This window comes from Octopus bimaculoides, chromosome 2 (assembly GCF_001194135.2).
Source record: "Octopus bimaculoides isolate UCB-OBI-ISO-001 chromosome 2, ASM119413v2, whole genome shotgun sequence".
Taxonomy (NCBI): domain Eukaryota; kingdom Metazoa; phylum Mollusca; class Cephalopoda; order Octopoda; family Octopodidae; genus Octopus; species Octopus bimaculoides.
The window spans coordinates 132,278,381-132,300,077 of NC_068982.1; the positions used below are offsets into that span (position 1 = coordinate 132,278,381).

Genomic DNA, 21,697 nt, shown 5'->3' on the forward strand with positions numbered 1-21,697 from the left:
GGTGAAGATTGGTGCTAATCTCATTGTAAGTGTTGTTGTTAAAGTACAAAGGACCAGAAGAGACCCACAAGGGATTTTACTTGACCACTTAACAGTTCCATCAATCCACTGTCCTGGATAAGACCCTTTTTGTTGCCTCTGAAAGTATGAATGGCAAGGTTGGCCTTGGCACAATTTGAACTCAGAAATACTGACAATCAGATCAAATTCCACAAAGCATCCTATCCAATACCCTAACATTTCAGTCAGTTGGTCACTTTTGGGAGTGAAAAAGAAAGAAAAATACAGATATTTCAATAAACATATTGAAAAAAGAAAAAAAAAACACTGGTTTTAGAATAAAATATTTGAACATTTAACATAAAAATTAATAAATTGACTTCTGATATAGAGAAATAACATTGTGTGACATCACATTCGTTTGATAAGAATTTTAGTGACAGAAAGTGAACTGGCTTTAGCCATGTACAAAAACCTAGTTAATACTTGAGCAATTACTCAAATATATTTAGAGTCACAGAGCCAGTTGCATAATGAGAGAAAAGATATTTGACCAATGCAGATTAAAACTGATCATTTTCCATTGTTTTTTTTTTCTTTTCATTGAGACCTACTGACATAAAAAGAAGATCTCATGTAAGGGATGAGTGCTATCATCAAACATTATTGCCAAGAATATAGCACAAGCTGTTCTTGGATTTCTTTTGACTCATCACAGTCAATTGAATCTACCCCCATCATATTACTAGTACTTACATCATCAACCTGAGAGGGTTGAAAAGCAAAGTTCATCCTTGTGAGATTTGAACCCAGAACCTAGAGACAAAATTATAATGAATTTTTAGTTTGACACACTACCATGTCTGATAACACTCCTGCATTAATAATATCAAACATATTTTATACTTTATAAAGAAATTTCTTTTCTATCTTTTTCTCTTTAACTATCACTGTCAGAATCAGAATAGTTTCCAAGCAAACTAAGAGCTGATGATACTGGTGCGGTTTCATTCTTTTGGACTTTTGAAGTCTTTGTGGAATTGTCATTTGCTGGCTCATCTGTCTTGTCACATGATTTATTTTTCTCGTTAGTTTCAGTTTTACATTTTGTATCAGTTGAATTCTTTTCGCATGTCTCACTGCTCTCATCCGTAACAGTTTCAGAACCCTTTTTCTTCTTAACCAAAGAAGAGAGAGACTTTAAAGAGAGTAAGCCTACACTCTGATTATAAACACGTTTCTTCTGTACAACAGCATCATCCTGTGAAAAGGAGAAAACAAAAAAACAATTAGAAACACAGAAATCAATTATTAAACATTAATTGAAAACAAGTAGAACTATCATCATTTTAACATCAACATTTCCATGTTTGCATGGATCAGATGGAATTCATAAAGACATATTTTCTATAGCTACATGCCCTTCCTGTCATCAACTTTTGCTTATTGCCAAGCAAAGTAATATTTCCACATGACCAGACATATTTTCAAAGAAGGCTGAAAACAAGTGACACAGCTCCTGCATGACAGACACTCACTACTGTCACACCATGTCAAGACAAGGAGACACAAGCATATACACACACACATATATATATATATATATATATACAATGGGCTTCTTTCAGTTTCTTCCAACCAGATCCACTCACAAGAATTTGGTCAGCTCAACGCTTCAGTGGAAGATGCTATACAGGTGGACAAAACCCAAAACCCTAGTGACTGGAAGACAGACTTCTAAACTATATATAGCTTCAAAACAGTATTGATCATCATCATCATCATCGTTTAACGTCCACCTTCCATGCTAGCATGGGTTGGACAATTTGACTGAGGACTGGCGAACCAAATGGCTGCACCAGGCTCCAATCTGATCTGGCAGAGTTTCTACAGCTGGATGCCCTTCCTAACGCCAACCACTCCGAGAGTGTAGTGGGTGCTTTTACGTGCCACTGGCACGATGGCCAGTCTGGCAGTACTGGCAACGGCTACGCTCAAATGGTGTTTTCATGTGCCACCTGCACAAGAGTCAGTCCAGCGGCGCTGGCAACAACCTTGGTCGAATGTTTTGTTCATGCCTCAACCTATAAACTAGTTTGGATATTTTTAAGACTTTCAAAAACATTTTTTATAGATTTCTGTTGTTGCTTTTATTGCCCACTGTTTTATATCATCAATAATTTCATGGAGATAATAAACTCATTGGTCTCTGGATGATTCAGTGCAAAAATATACTACTATACTTTATTGTTTGTAACTCTAAAAATACTTGAATATTTCAATTGAAATCACTGCAACAACCTAACAAACCATTTATATAATGCCATACCAACAAGCAACCTCCAACTGTTTTTTTTTTATGACTTAGAAGTGGAAGGGTAGTGCCAACAACATTTTTCAAGTCCTCTGAAACTGGTGGAAGGAAATTCTCTTTGATCTTGATGCCTGGTCTTGAAAGCTTAAAACAGGCAACTCCACTAAATGTATCGAAGTGCCAGGTGGCGGTGTCTAACCAAGAAACCGATAAATTCATTATCATTCTCATCCTCATCACCATGAATTTAAGTCTACTTTTCCATGTTTACATGGGTCAAATGGCAATTGCTGAGACAGATTTTCTATGGCTAAATGCCCTTCCTGTTACCAACCATCATCTGTTTCTCAGCAAGCAAGTTAATATTTCCCCTGGCCTGATATGTTTTCATGGAAGATAGGAAACAAATGGCACCACTTGCACAATGGTGATAATCAACTTAATCCGTTTGTCTGTCCTTGTTTGTTCCTTCTGTGTTTAGCCCCTTGTGAGCAATAAAGAAATAAGAAGCATGAAAATATACAATGAGAAATGGTAAATGAGAAGAACATTTTATAAGCAGCAGCAATTTATGACAAAATGTGCCACAGAGAAATTTATAATGGTTCAGTTTAAGTGTAAACTAAACTACCATATTTGATGTCATACAAGATGCACTTTTCTCAAAAAGAAATCATCATTTTCAAAAAAATGTCTCAGAAATATACCCCTTGGTCCTACATGCGAAATCAGTCCTAAATTACGTGGTTTAATGCAGTAAAACCATTTTTTCTCGGAATATGTGCTGTTGAAGTTGAGATGCATCTAATATACTGATACATCTTTTATACCATCAAATACAGTACTTAAGAGTTCAGAATTAGTTTATATATCAAGGGAGATCACTTGCACCGCTTCATTACGTAAAATAAGCAAGCAAATTTTTAAAAATGTAAATTGTATGTAAAACACTTTTTTGGGAAACACTTTTTTGCAAAAGAAAATACTTTGAAAATTACTATGAGTCTTCCACAGTGCTAACTGGGGAAGTTGTTACAATGGTTTTCTAAAGTTTGACTGAAATCAGCCCCTATCTCACTACTTAGCAATTACAAGTATATTCTGTACAATAATACATTTGATTTAACTAATGTGTTGTTGATATAAATACAATTACTTAGTACATAAAAAAATTGTTTTTTGTTTTTTAATTCTACAGCAGTTACACTACACTACCCTTGTTGCTGTGCTATTTGTTTACTAGTGGCAGTGGTGCAGTAGCACCATCTATTCAGAAATTGCAAAAGGTTGGCTTCCCATCTCAACAAATAGGAATTTTTTGTTTATTGACGCTTGAGTGTCTATAACTTTGTACGTTCACCACCAGGAAAGCCATTTTCAGTCTAGCAAATTATCTCCCTCATCTAAAGGGACTCTAGTAGAAGACTGGGACTAAAGGTGGCGAGCTGGCAGAAACGTTAGGGCGCAGGGCGAAATGCTTAGCGGTATTTCGTCTGCCGTTACGTTCTGAGTTCAAATTCCGCCAAGGTCAACATTGCCTTTCCTCCTTTCGGGGTCGATAAATTAAGTACCAGTTACGCACTGGGGTCGATCTAATCCCTTTGTCTGTCCTTGTTTGTCCCCTCTATGTTTAGCCCCTTGTGGCCAATAAAGAAATAAGAAGACTGGGACTATAGTAGAAGACACTTGCCTAAGGTGTTACACAGTGGGAGTGAACACAAGACCACATATTTGGGAAGCATAGCTATACCTGAGCCTGTCAGATTGTCTTTTAGCAAAACATGCACTCATCTTCATCTATGCTGAAGAAGCATGGAAACAATGCTACAGGCACTGGTAAATGAGAACTTGTATAGAAAAAAAGAGTGGTTACTTCATGTGGATCCAATAAGAAGACCAGAAATTGAGGTTGACTGTATCGAAGCAGGGAAAGCAGCAAACCAATCAAAGGTAGTTGGCAAGATGCTGAAAATATCTGACAAAGTATGACGTGTGCTAGTTACTCATACATTCAATCAAATAGTGCAGGGAAGAGGCCTCAATTATATATTCACCTAATCCATGCAAACATGGAATAATAAAAATAAAAATGAATGAATATATATATATATATATATATATATATTTTTTTTTTTTGCAGTAAAAGAAAAGCTAACTGTGCAGTGAATAAGCATGTTCATTATTTCATAGCTTTATGTTCTGAGTTCAAACTCTGCTGTGGTCAAACCTTGCCTTTCGTCCTTTCAGGGTTGAAATAAGTGCCAGTTAAGCAGTGTTTGATGTAATCCTCGAGCCCCTCCCCAAGATTTCGAGCTTTGTGCTATGATAGAAAGGATTATTTCATGGGATTGCAGTGAGATGGCAGGATTGTTAACATGTCAGACAAAATGCTTAGAAGCATTTCCTCTGGCTCATTACAAACTGAATTCATAACTAGCTAAGTTCAACGTTGCCTCTCATGCTTTCGAGGTCAATAAAATAAAGTACCAGTTGAATAATGGGGTTGATGTAATCAACTATACCACTCCCACTATAATTGCTGGCCTTGTGCCATAATTTGAAACAATCATTTCATAGGTAATAACATATTGTAAATCTCTCTTCCTAGTGGAGAGCACAATTGCTGACGAAGTTTCAGCGGATACTTAATTAATGAGTTTTGAAAGAAATTGATGATAGTAAGGTTGTCAAATACATGTTATAAAAGAGAACTTCATAGAGTGTGAAAAGAAGAAAATAAACTATGAAATTATCTTACCTTAATATGTTCAGTGAGTAATTCCCCAAAATGTGTCTTGTTGGAAGATGAAGGTTCTACATTAGGAACTTCAGCATCATCTTCATCTTCTAGCCGTTTAATATAATCACTATTGTGATTATTGAAAATTGATCTGAAAGAAGACATGAGATAATCATCATCATCATCATTTAACATTCAGCTCCTATATTAACAAACATAACATCACCATTGCTGAAACTGTCAAATGCGAACACATGGAACTAAACATTCAAGTTCAAACACACACACACACACGTGCACACATATACTCTTTTACTCTTTTACTTGTTTCAGTCATTGACTGTGGCCATGCTGGAGCACCGCCTTTAGTCGAGCAAATCAACCCCAGGACTTATTCTTTGGAAGCCTAGTACTTATTCTATCGGTCTCTTTTGCCGAACCGCTAAGTTACGGGGACGTACACGCACCAGCATCGGTTGTCAAGCGATGTTGGTGAGGACAAACACAGACACACAGACATATACACACACATACATATATATATATACATATATACGACGGGCTTCTTTCAGTTTCTATCTACCAAATCCACTCACAAGTCTTTCGTCAGCCCGAGGCTATAGTAGAAGACACTTGCCCAAGGTGCCATACAGTGGGACTGAACTCGGATCCATGTGGTTGGTAAGCAAGCTACTTACCACACAGCCACTCCTACGTCTATACATACATACATATGAACTTCTGCAGTTTCCATCAACCAATTTCCAATTTCACTCACGAGGCATTGCTTTATCAGCCTGAGGTTATAGAAGATAATACTTGTCATAAGTGCCACACAGTGAGATGTAACACATTAGTATCAATGGGCCAATTCCCTACTTCACTGCAGACACTCACCATTTTGGTACCTACTGAATCATCCAATCACTGCCTAAACACATCTGCCCACAACACATCTACATACTGCATAACACCAGACCAAGTGACACTTCAAATAAGTTTCATACTTTAATATCCAGTAAGTGTGCTTCACCTCTCTTCCACAGCTGAACAGAAGACCAAATTCAATCTCTTTGGAATATTCATAGCCCTCACAAAACCAGACCCCATCCCCTAAATTTCCAACTTGTTCATACATAACTGGTCTTCAGCGATATAAACAACGAATGCAACTTACTACACCTAAAAAAACATCCCCAACCTCCACTGATAAGATGGCTTTTACTCACTATTGCAAGGCTACCATCCGTAAAATAAATTATACTTTCAAGCAACATTACACCCTGTAAGCTCTCCCAAATTACAACTTATCCTTTTTATCAATTACCAACTTTAAAAAATTCTTTTATCATCACTCTTTTACTACATCATCATCGTGGTTTAACGTCAGTTTTCCATGCTGACATAGGTTAGACGGTTTGACTGAGGTCTGGAGAGTCAGCGGCTGCACCAGGCTCCAATCTGATCTAGCAATGTTTCTACAGCTGGATGCCCTTCCTAATGTCAACCACTCAGAGAGTGTAGTGGGTGCTTTTACGTGCCACTGGCACAAAAGCCAGTCAGGCAAGCCTGGTATCAATCATGTTCGGATAGTGCTTTTACATGCCACGGGCACAGGGGCCAGTCACGGGGTACTGGTATCAGCCATGCTTGGATGGTGCTGTTTGCATACCACCAGCACAGGAGCCAGTCATGGGGTACTAGCATCAGCCACGTTTGGATGGTGCCTTTTATGTGCCACCAGCACGGAAGCCAGTCAGGCAGACCTGGCATCAACCACATTCAGAGGGTGCTTTTCACATGCCACCTGCACAGGAGCCAGTCAGGGGGCACTGGCCACAGCTATGATATTGTATCTGTGGCTACAACTTACAATAGCTCTGTAAATTGAACTTCTCATGAGAAAGCATCTACACCTTCTACCTACTTTTATTTCCTAACTCCACAAAGCTCTCGCACAGCCAAACATCTCCAAAACTTGCCTTGTCTATTCCTCCAATGTTACCACAACACATACATATTAGATATGAAAACACCTCCAGCTGCTTTATACCAACAAGGCAGCCAGTTCTCGCAAGATTCCTCACGTGTATGTAGGAACACCCATCTGTCTGTCTAGGCTCTAGGTTCAATTCCACTGCAGGAATTGCATATCCTACAATTGTGCATGAATCAGATTGGGCTAAGGTGATCTTTCAGTGTTATTAGTTGCCAATAATTTGAAGTTCATAAACAGAATGTATCTTTGGTGATAACAATAGGATAGATCACTTTTCCTATTAATGGATAAAGTAGGCTGTTGCCATATCTGCAGTTTTTCACAAAGGCAGTATTGGAAATTATTGACTCCAGGAGCTCAGTCAAAGATGTTCCAAGTGATGTTGGGGAAATAATTTCCTTAGTCCTGGAGTCTCCAGATGAAGCAGAACAGAGAAGTGGAATTAATCCTGTTTGCTCATAGTGAGATTAATTCCCTATAACACATCATCATCATGGCCTGCCTTCACCCAGCTAAAACTATGCTTGACACAACTGAAATGTAGCCTGACACCACCAGACTGATTACCTTACCACATGGAACATCATCATCTAAGTTTACTGAACCTGACAGATCACTAACTACTTGACACTAACAGACTGTGCATATATTTATATGTGGAGCATATATAAAATCAAATAACATCAATGTACTGCCGTGCCAGTGGCATGTGAAAAGACATTCGAGCAAGATCGTTGTCAGTGCCGCTGGACTGGCTCCTGTGCAGGTGGCACGTAAAATACACCATTTCGAGCATGGCCGTTGCCAGTACCGACTGACTGGCCTTCGTGCCGGTGGCATGTAAAAGCACCCACTACACTCTCGGAGTGGTCGGCGTTAGGAAGGGCATCCAGTTGTAGAAACTCTGCCAAATCAGATTGGAGCCTGGTGTAGCCACCTGGTCCACCAGTCCTCAGTCAAATCGTCCAACCCATGCTAGCATGGAAAGCGGATGTTAAACAATGATGATGATGATGATGAACTGATCAACAGAAGCCCATATATTCTCACCTAAAAGCCATCTTTACATTTTCTTAACTCTACTCTTTTACTCTTTAATTTGTTTTAGTCATTTCACTGCGGCCATGCTGGAGCACTGCCTTTAGTCAAGTAAATCGATACCAGGACTTATTCTTTGTAAGCCTAGTACTTATTCTATCCGTCTCTTTTGCTGAACCGCTAGGTTACGGGGATGTAAACACACCGGCATCGGCTGTCAAGCGATGTTGGGGGACAAACACAGATACACACACATACATATATATGTATATACATATATACGACAGGCTTCTTTCAGTTTCTGTCTACCAAATCCACTCACAAGGCTTTGGTCGGCCCGAGGTTTTAGTAAAAGACACTTGCCAAAGGTGCTACGCAGTGGTTCTGAACCCGGAACCATGTGGTTGGTAAGCAAGCTACTTACCACACAGTCACTCCTGTGTGTATCCAAGGAAAAAGATACACATCAGTGCCTACAAAACCTTAAGCAATGTGGAGCTGAGTCCGACTGTCATTAAATGACTGAACAAATATATGTACTTATGTATGCATTCGTGCATGTATATATAAATGTATATAACTACTCAGTAACTTCTACTTAATAATAACAATAAATTATAGCTTCATTAAAAATTACTCAAGAGATATAGGCAGTATTGCTGTCAATATAAAATGGGTAACATAAAGAGTGGAATTATCTTACTTTACAAGGTTTTCATCCTCTTCGTCTTGTAGTTTAGCTAATTGTTCTTCATAAGCAGCATGCAACTTCAACATGGTTTCATGGTCAACAGAGGCATGTCGGTTATTCAAGTCTCTCAATTCTTCTAAAGCATCAATTTGCTCCATTTCTTGTCGACTGGCTTTCGTTCTGTTTTCCAGTACCTGAGATACAAGATTTTAGAGATTGTTCTTAAAAGGAAAATAAAACCCACATTCTACTACTACCATATCTATACTTAAACAAGATACGAGGGTACCTGTGGAAGAGGTAGATCCAGGAAGACCTGGTATGAGGTGGTGAAGCACGACCTTCGAACATTAGGCCTCACCGAGGCAAAGACTAGTGACCGAGGCCTTTGGAAATATGCTGTGCGTGAGAAGACCCAGCAAGACAAGTGAGACCATAACCCGTGGCATTACCAGGGGTGTAGCCAGCCCACTTGTGCATACCTTTCCTTCTTTGGACACAAAACCCTGCTTGCAAAGACCTGTTGAGGCAAGTGAAATCGAAATTGAACCAAATTCGATGACTGGCACCCATGCTAACCTTCCTTAATTGGACACTAAACTCAGCTTGCGAAGACCTGCTGGGGCAAGTGAGATTGAAAGTGAACCAAATTTGATGACTGGCACCCGGGCCAGTGGAGCGCTAACAGCAGCATCCGAACGGGATTACTGCCAGAGCAGCGGTCTCCAACCGTGCAGGTGGCACGTAAAAAACACCATTTGAGCGTGGTCGTTGCCAGTACCACCGGACTGGCCCTCGTGCTGGTGGCACGTAAAAAGCACCCACTACACTCTCGGAGTGGTTGGCGTTAGGAAAGGCATCCAGCTGTAGAAACTCTGCCAGATCAGATTGGAGTCTGGTGTAGCCATCTTGTTCGCCAGTCCCCAGTCAAATCGTCCAACCCATGCTAGCATGGAAAGCAGACGTTAAATGATGATGATGATGATGATGATAAGGATAGAGAAAAGTAGCAGATGAGTTTTATTTACTTGAAAAGTAAAAGTTCAACTCTTACTTTATGGTTAAATGGTTAAAAGTAAGATAATCATCCAACTACAAAACACTTCTTAATTTAGATTTTAAAAAAAAGGACATTTGTCATTCTACTCTCATTTATCAACACGGTTTTTATATCTTTCTGCAGACAGTATTGCTTTAATATCTATTCTAGGCTAATAACAAAAACATAACTGTTTCTAATCTAGGCACAAAGCCAGCAATTTTAGGTGGCAGCAGTTAGTTGATACCATCAAACTCAGTACTAGACTGGTGTTATATTTTGTCAACTTTGAAAGGATGAAATAAAAGTTGACTTTGATGGGATTTGAACTCGAAACACAAAGAATCAGAAGGCATTCAGCCAATCCACTGCCCAAACAACACCTTGTTAACTGTTTCAATAACAAATACCATTTCATGTTTTGTAAGCTTGCAACCAACAAAGGATAATGAATGATGTTGTTTAACCCCAGGTCAACCCTGATCAAAGAGACTTTGAGCCATGATCAAAGACATTCTAGACATGACCAATTCACCTTTATTGCTTACCAATTAAGATGCAAAAATCATTTTTATTGATAGACCATTTCTATCATCGTGCCTGGTGGCACGTAAAAAGCACCATTCAAGCATGATTGTTGCCAGTGCTGCCTGACTGGCTCTCGTGCTGGTGGCACGTGAAAAGCACCATTCAAGCGTGGTCAATGCCAGTACAGCCAGAGACACGTAAAAAGCACTCACTACACTTCCAGAGTGGTTAGCGTTAGGAAAGGCATCCAGCTGTAGAAACTTTGCCAGATTGGATTGGATCCCAGTGCAGCCTTCTGGCTTGCCAGCCCTTAGTCAAACTATCCAACCCATGCCAGCATGGGAAGCAGACGTTAAATGACGATGATGATGATGAAAGATGGTAGGATGTAATAAGATGGAGATTGGCAACTATTTCAACAATTATACAGAGACTCCTTCATTGATTCCAAGCAAATGTTTACAAAGTTGGTACCAATGATAACATTTTTCATGCCACAACACTCCCAGTTCCATCTTTTACTGACTTCACTTCATCAGCTGCACATTATATCGCTACAAATACATTTCTAATCTTCCCTATCCAAACATATGGCTTGGAATCATCATCAACAGTTAAAACCATGCTTACATGAGTCAGATGACATTAGTTGAAGCAGATTTTCTATGGCTGGATGGGCTTCCTGTTATCAACTTTTAACTATTTCCAAGCAAAGTAAACTTTCTTCTGATCTTTTGAACATAAAAAGGATAATGACCAAACATATTTTCACAGAAGCAAACAAAAGAAACAATACTGCTTGTAAGATGAAGATGCTTGCTAACAACTAGCACACAATGTCAAGTTAAGGAGACACACACACACACAATGGACTTCTTCAGTTTTCTGCCAACTAAATCCACTCCCAAGGTTGTGGTTGGCCTGGGGCTATATCAGAAAATACTTACCTGAGGTGCCAAACAATGAACTTCTTAACCATATAGCTATGGGATAGTTTTCAAAAAAAAAAAACATTAACCAAATCTTTAGACGGTTTGATGGATTTTAAACACTGCACAATCTCTAAGCTCACAGAACTAAGAGATCAGATGGTAATTTCTTATAAGTAGTATGCTCAAAGAAAATAAATATATATGGAATACAACTAACCTTCATTGGGTTATTCATTTCCTCCTCTTCTTTCTCTTTACGAGACCGTTCCTCCATCTGTTCTGCCAATTTGGCAGCTTCAAAATTTCTTGTAGCTCCAGCTTCCAAGGTGTAATCAGTGTTTTTCAAGTCAGTCTAATGACAAGACAAAAATTATACATGAATTAAATCTTTGAATAATTACTCAATCAAAAAAAAAGGTTTTATTAGATTAATATTCAACAACTGTTTCTAATCTTGTAATTTTTCCAGACTCCATAAGTCTTTTCTGTTTTTTTTACCTACAGCTTAGGTTCAATTTATTTGTAAATTTTAAACATTTTCTGATTTTACTAAAAATGGATTTTGTTCATGAACTAAAATATTAAGCATTACATGGAAAACAGTTCTAGTAAATTCATAAAAATTAAATTTGTTCATTTATATATAAATCATTAATTCAAGTCTTTCAGTTAAATTTTGTACCAATTTAAGAGGTACTGAGTGGTTGAGCTGAGACCCCCTTCGGTCATGACTGACCATGGGTTTGCATCTAGAAAGTTGCCTTCCCAGGCACACGTCCGGGCAAGGTTATTTATGGAAGACCAGCAGTCGCCCATGCATACCGGCCTCCCCTCTACATGCCACCAGTGTTATCCAAAGGAAAGGCAAAGGCCGATATAGTTTGGCACCTGTGATGTCGCAACTCATTTCTACAGCTGAGTGAACTGGAGCAACATGAAATAAAGTGTCTTGCTCAAGAACACAACACGCAGCCCGGTCCAGGATTTGAACTCACAACTTCACAATCGTAAGCTTGACGCTCTAACCACCGAGCCATGCGCCTTCACTACTGAGTGGTACTACATTGATTAAAAGATACCTACTTACCACAAAACATTAACAAATAATGATTATATTATTACAGAATTTCTAGAATATACCTCCATCTCTCCACTTGTTTGGTAGTTCAATTTGTGCATGTAATATCACATCTTTAACATACAAGCCAGGTGATTTAATCTGAGCAATATATATCTAGGAGTGCCAATTTAACCAGCTCCTGCAGTTTACCTGCATTCTAAATACCTGCTACCCACTGACATACATTACTAGCTATGTTAGAGCCCTTTTGGAGCCAGTCTACATTTCAATAATTGCAGTAAGTTTGTTTGAACAAATAATCAGATGAAAATTTGTCTTGACAACTTGTAGTTATTTTTCAGTCACGTACCAAACTACTCTGTTGGTTCAAATAATTCTTGTGTTCCAAATTATAACCTTCCTCATTTTATTTAGTTTTCATAACTGGACAATTCTGTGCTTTGCCCAAGACAAAACATAATGCAAATGCCAATATATGAACTCCCAAAACTTCTGCTCATAAGCCGACACACAACTAATCTAATTAGACATTGCAATTTCACATTTAACATCACATTTAACAACATATTGTATTATTTATATGAAAGTCACTAGGTTAGATTAAAATGATTTCAAAATAGAAAAAGAAGGCAGATCTTTCTTAAAAAATCCTTACCTTGAAAGCAATCTCAGAAACGCATCGTGGACATTTGATGTAGAATCGGAAAATCTTTAAACCCAAATAATCTTCATTTTCTACAGTTTCTTTACGAGAATTAAATTTCTTTCCCTTGTAAACATATTCACCACAAGTATTACATCTAAGAATAAAATAAAATACAGGCCAAGCAATGCAATAATTCAATGAAAAAACAGTTTCAACAAAAAAGAATGAAAAGTTAAAGCTTCTTCAAGCAAAAACTAAATGACAATTAAATTAGCAATAACAATAAAATTCCTTCACCTAGATAAGCCAAGATGGCTTGTCAAACTGATCAACAACATTAGTCAATTCAAGGGATATATAAAAATTATTAATGTAATTTCCTGGATGATCTTCAACTTAAATCAACACTAAACACACATTAAAAATTCAATTCATTCCCATAATCTTTATTCAGATGACCATAACATATAACTTTTCATTTCATGGCATTAATCCAGAAACCACCATCAGACATCTCGTTCGCAAATTATGAAATGATGAAATGAATTCTTATCCACAAGTTTCTGGATATTCTTCATTATCATCATTACCATTAGTTTACATCTGTTTGTCCGTGTCAGCACGGGTTGTACAAGTTGTCCCTTCTCTTGACACACTATCACTTCTGTGGGTTTTTCAGATGTGGCAATAGGTACAGGTATGGTTATGTGGTTCAGAAGCTGACTCCCCAACTCCTGAAGTTGTCTCACTAAAAAAAAATAAAAGACACAAACCCAAACTGCAATAACTTTTTAAATGGCACCTGTTCCTGTCCCTCTATTATATTTTTGCCAATTATGCCTGACATAAAGCCACCTCCCTCTCTACTACACCCTCCGCTCAGTTGAGGGACTTCTCTTGTGAGTTACCTGGTGACCTCACTATTTCCAGTGCCACTAGAAAAAAAGCACCCAGTCTACTCAGTAAAGTGGTTGGTGTTTGGAAGGGTATTTGTCATAGAAATCATGCCAAAGTCGAAATTGAAACTTAACATATTCTTATGGCTCATCAGAACCATATAACCTATACCAGTAGGGAAAACAAACATTCAATAATGATGATTTATAAGTGTGTTAAAAAATGAATAACTGTAACTGACCTTGGAGTGTCAGAGAGAATCAGATGTCACTCAGCTGAAAGAAACTCTTTACTCTATCACAATCATCATGAGAGAGAACAGTGCTTTATTGAATTGGCAACTATAAGGTGTGCATAAAACAGTAACATTCTATATAAAATGACACTATGCTAGTTCATTAGAAAAGATATCCAACATCTACATAAAACAGAATGTATACTGAGAAATTATTAAAGTTTATGTTACGGGATGATGATAAAAGGATTTCCAAACTGCATGTATGTGGTTTATAATAGATTAGGAAAGTGTCTGCGAGTAGTATCAGTGTCTGCTAAATCACATCAGTGTTATTTTATATGAATGGACACAACATAGCCAAATGGTTAAGAAGTTTGCATCACAATCATGAGGTCCTGGGTTCAATTTCACTGTGTCTTTTACCATTGCTTCAGGTCACTCCAAATCTTTTGAGTGAAACTGAGTAGATGGAAACAGTGTAGAAGCAGTCAAATGGACCATACGAGTAATTCAAAAAGGTACAGCCTTGTCACACACTGTGGCAAGCTAATTCTACTTACAGATTATGTTAATGATATATATGCATCTATGGAATACTCAGTCACTTGCAGCCTAATTCTATGAGCAAGTTGTTCAGTTGATTGAACCACTGAATCCTCTCATAGCCAAACCAACAGAAGTCTGTTTCTATTTTAACTGGAATATTTCTGTTTCTTACACCCCTTATAGTTACAAGCTCAGTGAAGTATCTTTTCTAGACACTCATGACAGACTAAAAGGTTTCCAATAATTGAATAACATCCGATACATATCAATATTTCAAGTAGATAAAAACATCTTTTTTAACACACTTTAAACACCTAAGAACTTACTTGACAATATTTTTATAGGAACAGGCATGGCTGTGTGGTTAAGAACCTTGCTTTGCAACCACAATATTTTGAGTTCAGTCCCAACATGCAGCACCTTCAACAAGTGTCTTCTATCATAACTCTGGGCTGACCAAAATTGTAAGTAATTTGGGAGATGGAAACTGTGTGGAAGCCTGTTGTGTGTGTGTGTGTGTGTGTGTGTGTGCATGTATTTTTGTGCCTGTCCCCACACAGCTTAAAAATTGATGTTGGTTTGGTTATGTCCCCACAACTAAGCAGTTCAGCAAGAGATTGATAGAATGTAACAGGCTTCAAAAATGAAAGAAGTACTGGGGTTGATTTATTCTAAGCGGTGCCCCAGCATGGCCACAGTCCAATGATAGTAATAAGTGAAAGATAAAAGATACATTAAAATGACTAATATTTTTACAATATTACTTTAAACCATTTTTTATGAAAACATTTTGCTCATCAAATATTCCTTTCTTTCAGTTCATCTTTCATTTTCATATCTGACTTAATATTTACCTCATATTGAATGGAGCCATAATACGAATGCTGTATTGCCTATTTCTGGGCAACCGTAACTTGGGGATCTTTGAGGGATCGAAATCCGGTGGATAGTATTTCTGAAATATAAATAGAAAATAGCAATTGTTTTAGATATTGTAATTCTGTGGGATATAATTAATTTCAAATAACTATAGATCACTCTGTGTGTGTGATAAAAGAAATATAACAGAATACATTCAATCTAGTTTATTACTCAGATTTTGTCTACTGCCATACCTATGGGATATCATCTGCGAAAAGATTTTTTTCCTTTTTAATCAAAGGAACAGTAACACCCATGACCTCTGCAGGTCATCCCAGACTGGTAAGGTTATTACAGTTGATGTTGAACTTTTGTTGCTTCAAGTTGAAGTCTATAAGGGTAAGGGAGCAAATACATTGTTGAATAATCCAAAAGAAATAGCAACTAAATCCCCCCTCATATCACGTACTGCTATCTTGCATATGGTTCTAGGTACACCGCCCAAAATACGATGGAATGTTCGTTTGGAACATCTTGGATCAGAAGTATACTCAGACAGGGATGAAATGGAGTAAAAAAAAAGGTGGACATTGGAATTAGACACTGAGGGAAAATGGCTGTAACTTTTTTATTTTTTAATTTTGGCGATTTTCGTTTTAGATAATGTGTTCTATATGTCACGGTCATGCGATTCCCCCTACAAAAAAAAAAAATCCCCCCTTCCCCTGTGTGGGGGGAGGGGAGGTCCAAATTTTTTTAGGGGGAATCGCATGACCGTGACATATAGAACACATTATCGAAAACGAAAATCGTCAAAATTAAAAAATAAAAAAGTTACAGCCATTTTCCCTCAGTGTCTAATTCCAATGTCCACAAAAAAAAGCATGGACAGAGACGTCCCACAACTTAGTAGTTTAAGAATACCCATTTCTAAATTACTCAATTGTTTTGATTACCTCTCATTACTTCTAGATTTTGAGACAGAATCCAAATGTTACCTAGTACCCCGATAAAATAATTTCAAACTGAAATAAGTACTGTATCAATACGAACAACAGAAGCAGTAAAAGTAGGACCTTAGCATGGTCGCAGTCCAATGAGTGAAAGCAATAAAAATATAAAAAAATGCAAACGTGTGTTCGACATTCATGGTATCGATGTAAATAAGACAAAGATGAATGAGAGTTTAGTAACAAGTATTTTATATCTTCATTAACACATAAAGCGCGACAGGCCACGATCGTGGCTGTCAGGAACGGGTCGACAGGCTACGATCGTGGCCCAAATAGATGCATTTAATTTATGGGTGTTTGTTGGGGTCTAATGTCACTGAAACGCTCCGATACCCCCACGTCCCACCCAGAATACAAGAGGACTAATAGTTCAGCTAATCACTTTTCAGATGATGTAAAACTTGCCACCACTTTATACTAAGAAATTTTAGCTAGTTTTTATTTTGTGTGCATGGTAGTCTCATTTTTATAAAATGTGCTCAGCAGTCCATGCTAAGTGCAAATCCCAGCGCTTTGTGGGTTAATAGATACGAAATATATATATCTTTGGGTTCTTTACTCTCTAATTTTCTTCTTCAGATTTTTAAAAAAGAAATATAAAAGTGATTCAGGTATATAAAGTAATTTTTTAAGTTTAAAATATTATACAAATGAAGTAGGATGGGTTTTCTTTACAAATCAAAATAATACAAACACAATTACTAGAAGCAAAAACAAATCAATTCACATATATCAAAACAAAACTTACATTTAAAACACACAGATCAATTTACATATATATCTATTAAAATGCAACTTACGTTTAAAACTTTTCTCTCAGACATTGTTAAATGTTTTTACAAAACCTCCAAAACAATTTGCAGCAAAAACAAATGTCAGAAAGTACTTCCGGCGGTGATGACATGTAATAGTTCCTTATAAATAAACATATGTTTATCAAATAATTTTAGAGCTTTCGCTTGAAAGAGATGCAGCAATTATATTCGGAAAGCACACCAATATTTAATAGCTATCAGTTCGTCAGGGTAAGACTGTATCTGCATCATGCTAAATTAAAATGAAGAAAGTGTGTTAGAATTTCAACGAACTATCGTAAGTTAAGTACTTAAGTTTAGAAGGAAGTTGAAAGTTAAATAAAGGATACAAAGTCTACATAATTTTGCAATACTATGACATAAGCAAATTCTAAAAATGATTCTACTATATTTTTTAAAACATTGATTCTTAAATAGCATTGAGAAAATTTAAACAATATATAGTAAATTTTAAGACAGCATCAGCGGTTAGGGCTCGTGGCGCAATGGATAACGCGTCTGACTACGGATCAGAAGATTCCAGGTTCGAATCCTGGTGAGCTCGCATATATTTTTACTTCTATGTTCTTTAATTTTCAAAGTTTTAAAATTCCGACATTGAGTGGATTATCGTTTAATTTTTTTTTTCAGTCAGTAAACTATACCCATACAAAAGTACATGTTAGATCGTAGTCCAATACTTCAACCACATCATTATATTTTATCAGCCTCAAAAAGGTGACAGCCCTGGCTACTATTATTATTCCATTCACAACTACGATACATCAGGGGAATACAAATCCTTTCTAATTTTTAACTAGTTAATGGACACCCAGAAATAAAAAAAAAGCAATTTAGAATACGTACAATTTTATCTCTGAATACAACGGGCCGCTACTAGATACTGCGTTAGCGAGACTGCCAATTCATTATCGTCAACACAAACGAATAAAGGGAGGTGACCAAATATCGGCCGATGCTCCATCGATTCCGCCATTTGACCGATATATTTTAAATAAACACAAAGCCTCATATTAACTGGAATGGTAAAATATAAAATTATTTTAGTTTGTGCCTATCCTGGAAAGAATAGTAGCATAAACATTTAGAAAGGGTTAACCAGGGAATCGAAACTAGACCGCCGGCGCGTTCCAAGGAGTTTTTACATCCAGTACTAACCCTTCACTATATTTACGCTTCCTTTGTCCTCACTTATATACACTCATTGTGTTTCTCTTAAACAGGAGAAACATACACATGCAGCCATATAGATCCATCACCGACTGTCGGTCGTATTTACGAGCTAGCATTTGATTTTGTTCAGTCACAATTATCACGACTTGAATTTTAGCGCCGATTGGAATGTTCTTGGAGTCACATGACCCGGTTACACGAACGGAACAGAAAACGGCTAAATCACTCGACCGTGTTTTAATTGGTTATTTTCGGCCATGGAATCATTTCCTTCTTGAAGTGTTCGTTTTCCTAGTTTCAACTTCTAGAGCTTCATTTTCCAAACACAAAGTATCTATTTAATAAAGTTTAAGAAATGCAACTTTGACTCCCTATCTTGGCATTTGGAGCTCTCAACAGAAGCGTATATACATTAACGTCTGTTGCATATTAAATCACAGAAACATTTGTCCTTACGCGCGAGCGAGCGAGGACTCGTATACAAAACATAACTTTTATTTTGCAACCTACAAATTTTTTTTATGGGTAATAAATATTTGTGATCTCTTCTGTTAATATATTGAGCTATTATACTGGAAGTGTTCTGTGCATTTTCAGACAATTTATATTCTGCAAACTTTCTGTGTATTACAACACTTGATGCGGTAAATTATCATACGCTTCTCCATTTAATGTACGTTTATAAATACAGTGAGTACTGGTCCTGCGTATGCTCTTCGTTGGCATTCTTGCATTCTAATTCAACGTATTACGAGTCCATATGTGCGTACGGAAGAACAAATTCATCAGTGAAAAGGTCTCAGCTTATAGTGTGTCTGACAGACATTAATGAATGTTTGTGTTCAATATTGCTTGATACGCGAGATCAGGTAGCATTTTTTCAGAACTTTTGAATTAACCCTCACTGTTAGGAAAATGAGTACCGAAAAACGAACACTCCAAAAACGAAATGATTTGATTGGTTGAAAATAACCAACAGAAACGGTAATTTAGCCAGTTTTCGATTCTGTTCTTGTAAACGGGTCATGTGGGATTTAGAACATTCCAATCAGCGCTAAAATCAAAAGTGATAATTCTGATTGAACAAAAGCAAAATGATAGCTTGTATGTGTGAGCGACAGTTGATGATGTATCTGTATATCTGTATGTTTATGTAAGAGAGATATAGTAAGCATAAGTGGAAAAGACAGAAGGGGAAGATGTGCTCCAATGTGTATTGCACCTAATTGACACAAACCGACATTAATTATAAGTGAAGTGCAAGCACTGGGAAGGAAGATATCAAATCTCGATGAGAGGGACGAGCGTCAGTTTTGCATTCCGAGGCTAAAGTTTTCCATATGCTATGCTACAAATCCTTTCGAGACATGCATAAACTAAAACAACTTTCTATTTCACCATTCTACCTGGAACCAATGACAAAAAAAATCCTGAAATACCGCGATCTGTCGGCCAACTACATTTTCCAGCTTGTGGCGCCTTCTCACATCCTGGATGCTGCAGTCAGGACGCGATCCACAGATTCTGCGGCTGAGCGGGACAAAATCCTGAAATATCGCGATCTGTCGGCCAACTACATTTTCCTTCCTGTGAGGTTCGAGACGTTTGGTGGGGTCGGACCACTAACTGCGAGATTCCTGTCTTCACTGGCAACTCGCCTTGCAGAGGTAATTGGTGAGGCTCGTGAGGGTGCTTGGCTGTTCCAGCGCATCAGCCTCGCCATCACCCGCGGAAACGCTGCAAGCGTGCCTCAACAGTCATTAGAGAGATTTTCCAGCGCCCCCCAAGTTTGTTGTGAATGATTTGGGGGAGGGGGGATCTCTTATTTTCTTTCTCTCTTTTATTTTTATTTTTCAATTTTTCAATTGTGTTCTCTGTTTTGTCTAATTTTCTAATTTAATTTTGCAAAACAACAAATTAATTGATAATTAAATTTAACTGCACTCGGAAAAAAAATGACAAAAATTTAATGGCGGAATCAATGGAGCATCGCAAGCCATCTTGACAATAGGTTGATTGCATCGTTAATGCATCAAAGTACATGCGTTATCTGATAGCCCATTGCATACTGTGATCAAATTGTTCTAATTCTATTTTGCTTTTTATTGTTTTGGCGTTCATTAATTTAAGAAGTAGTTAAAAACTGATATCGATTTGTACTCTCACAGTGTATCCTATACGCAAATAAAATTCTAATAGAATAAAAATTTCCGTTCTTTAGAAGCCAATATGATAGAGATTGATATACTTGAATGTATTTGTATAAGAATAGTTCACTAACTGAAAAGAGTGAAATCAAATCACCCAATTGGGAGTGTTTAAAAATTTTTAAATGATTGAACGTAAATGCAAAAGTAAGTTGCGAGCTCACCAGGATTCGAACCTGGAATCTTCTGATCCGTAGTCAGACGCGTTATCCATTGCGCCACGAGCCCTAGCTGGAAATTTCAGCCTATATTATGTAGTATATTGTTTATGAATTTCTCAATATTATCAAAGGTTATATTTTTTTAACTACATTTAAAATTTGTTATAGAATTGTCAAATTATGTAGAATATTGTCTTTCGTTTTTATTAACGTGATTAAATAATTATGATACTGGAAATTACTCATCTTCTTTGCTACCCATGTCATTTTTATTCATTCTCATTTTCATGCTTCTAAATTTGCCAAAGAACGCACAGTGGCTTCCAATAGCAATCTGCAAGCAATTGGCTATGTATAAAGTTGATACGTTGTGAATACGGAGGAAATAGTGAGTTGTCTTTTTTTTTTTTTTAGATATAACTATATATATTCATTATACTTACAAGAATTATACTGCATCACTGAAAGGGGATCTATTTTAAAACGGGGGCCACATTTTTCATTAATGTTTTACGTAGTGTTTTTGGTGCGGAAAAACTTTCAAACTTCGTATACTTATCTATTTTGTGTTATAGAACAGAAAAATATTGGATCTTTTTTAAAACGGGGGCCACATTTTTCATTAATGTTTTACGTAGTGTTTTTGGTACCGAAAGACTTTCAAACTTCGTATACTTATCTATTTTGTGTTATAGAACAGAAAAATATTTAACATGGAATAATTTATGGATTTCTTTTTTTTTAAAGAAGACTAAGAGAAAAAGATGTTTTATATAAC

The 21,697-nt window shown here is 37.1% G+C and overlaps 1 protein-coding gene and 2 non-coding genes across 3 annotated transcripts; 1 reads left to right on the forward strand and 2 right to left on the reverse strand.

Moving 5' to 3' along the window:
* Positions 1–416: 416 nt before the first annotated feature.
* Positions 417–17,610, reverse strand: LOC106867963 (splicing factor YJU2). The gene is made up of 7 exons (XM_014913045.2): positions 17,364–17,610; positions 15,544–15,644; positions 13,018–13,162; positions 11,499–11,633; positions 8,795–8,976; positions 5,073–5,205; positions 417–1,261 (listed from the first exon to the last, which is right to left on the reverse strand). The coding sequence occupies exons 1-7, from the start codon at positions 17,385–17,387 to the stop codon at positions 941–943; spliced, it is 1,041 nt and encodes a 346-aa protein (XP_014768531.1). The 5' UTR covers positions 17,388–17,610; the 3' UTR covers positions 417–940.
* A 239-nt stretch (positions 17,611–17,849) lies between these two features.
* On the forward strand, positions 17,850–17,922 carry Trnar-acg (transfer RNA arginine (anticodon ACG)). Its single transcript has one exon. It is a non-coding gene; the product is annotated as a tRNA-Arg (tRNA).
* Positions 17,923–20,913: 2,991 nt separating this feature from the next.
* On the reverse strand, positions 20,914–20,986 carry Trnar-acg (transfer RNA arginine (anticodon ACG)). The gene has a single exon. It is a non-coding gene; the product is annotated as a tRNA-Arg (tRNA).
* Between the last annotated feature and the right edge of the window lie 711 nt (positions 20,987–21,697).

Coding starts and splice junctions, on each gene's coding strand:
- LOC106867963 (XM_014913045.2), bottom strand. CDS start 17,387: ATGTCTGAGAGAAAAGTTTTAAAC. Junction 8,977..11,498: donor AAATGAATAACCCAATGAAG/GTTAGTTGTATT, acceptor CTTGTATCTCAG/GTACTGGAAAACAGAACGAA. Junction 1,262..5,072: donor TACTCACTGAACATATTAAG/GTAAGATAATTT, acceptor TCCTTTTCACAG/GATGATGCTGTTGTACAGAA.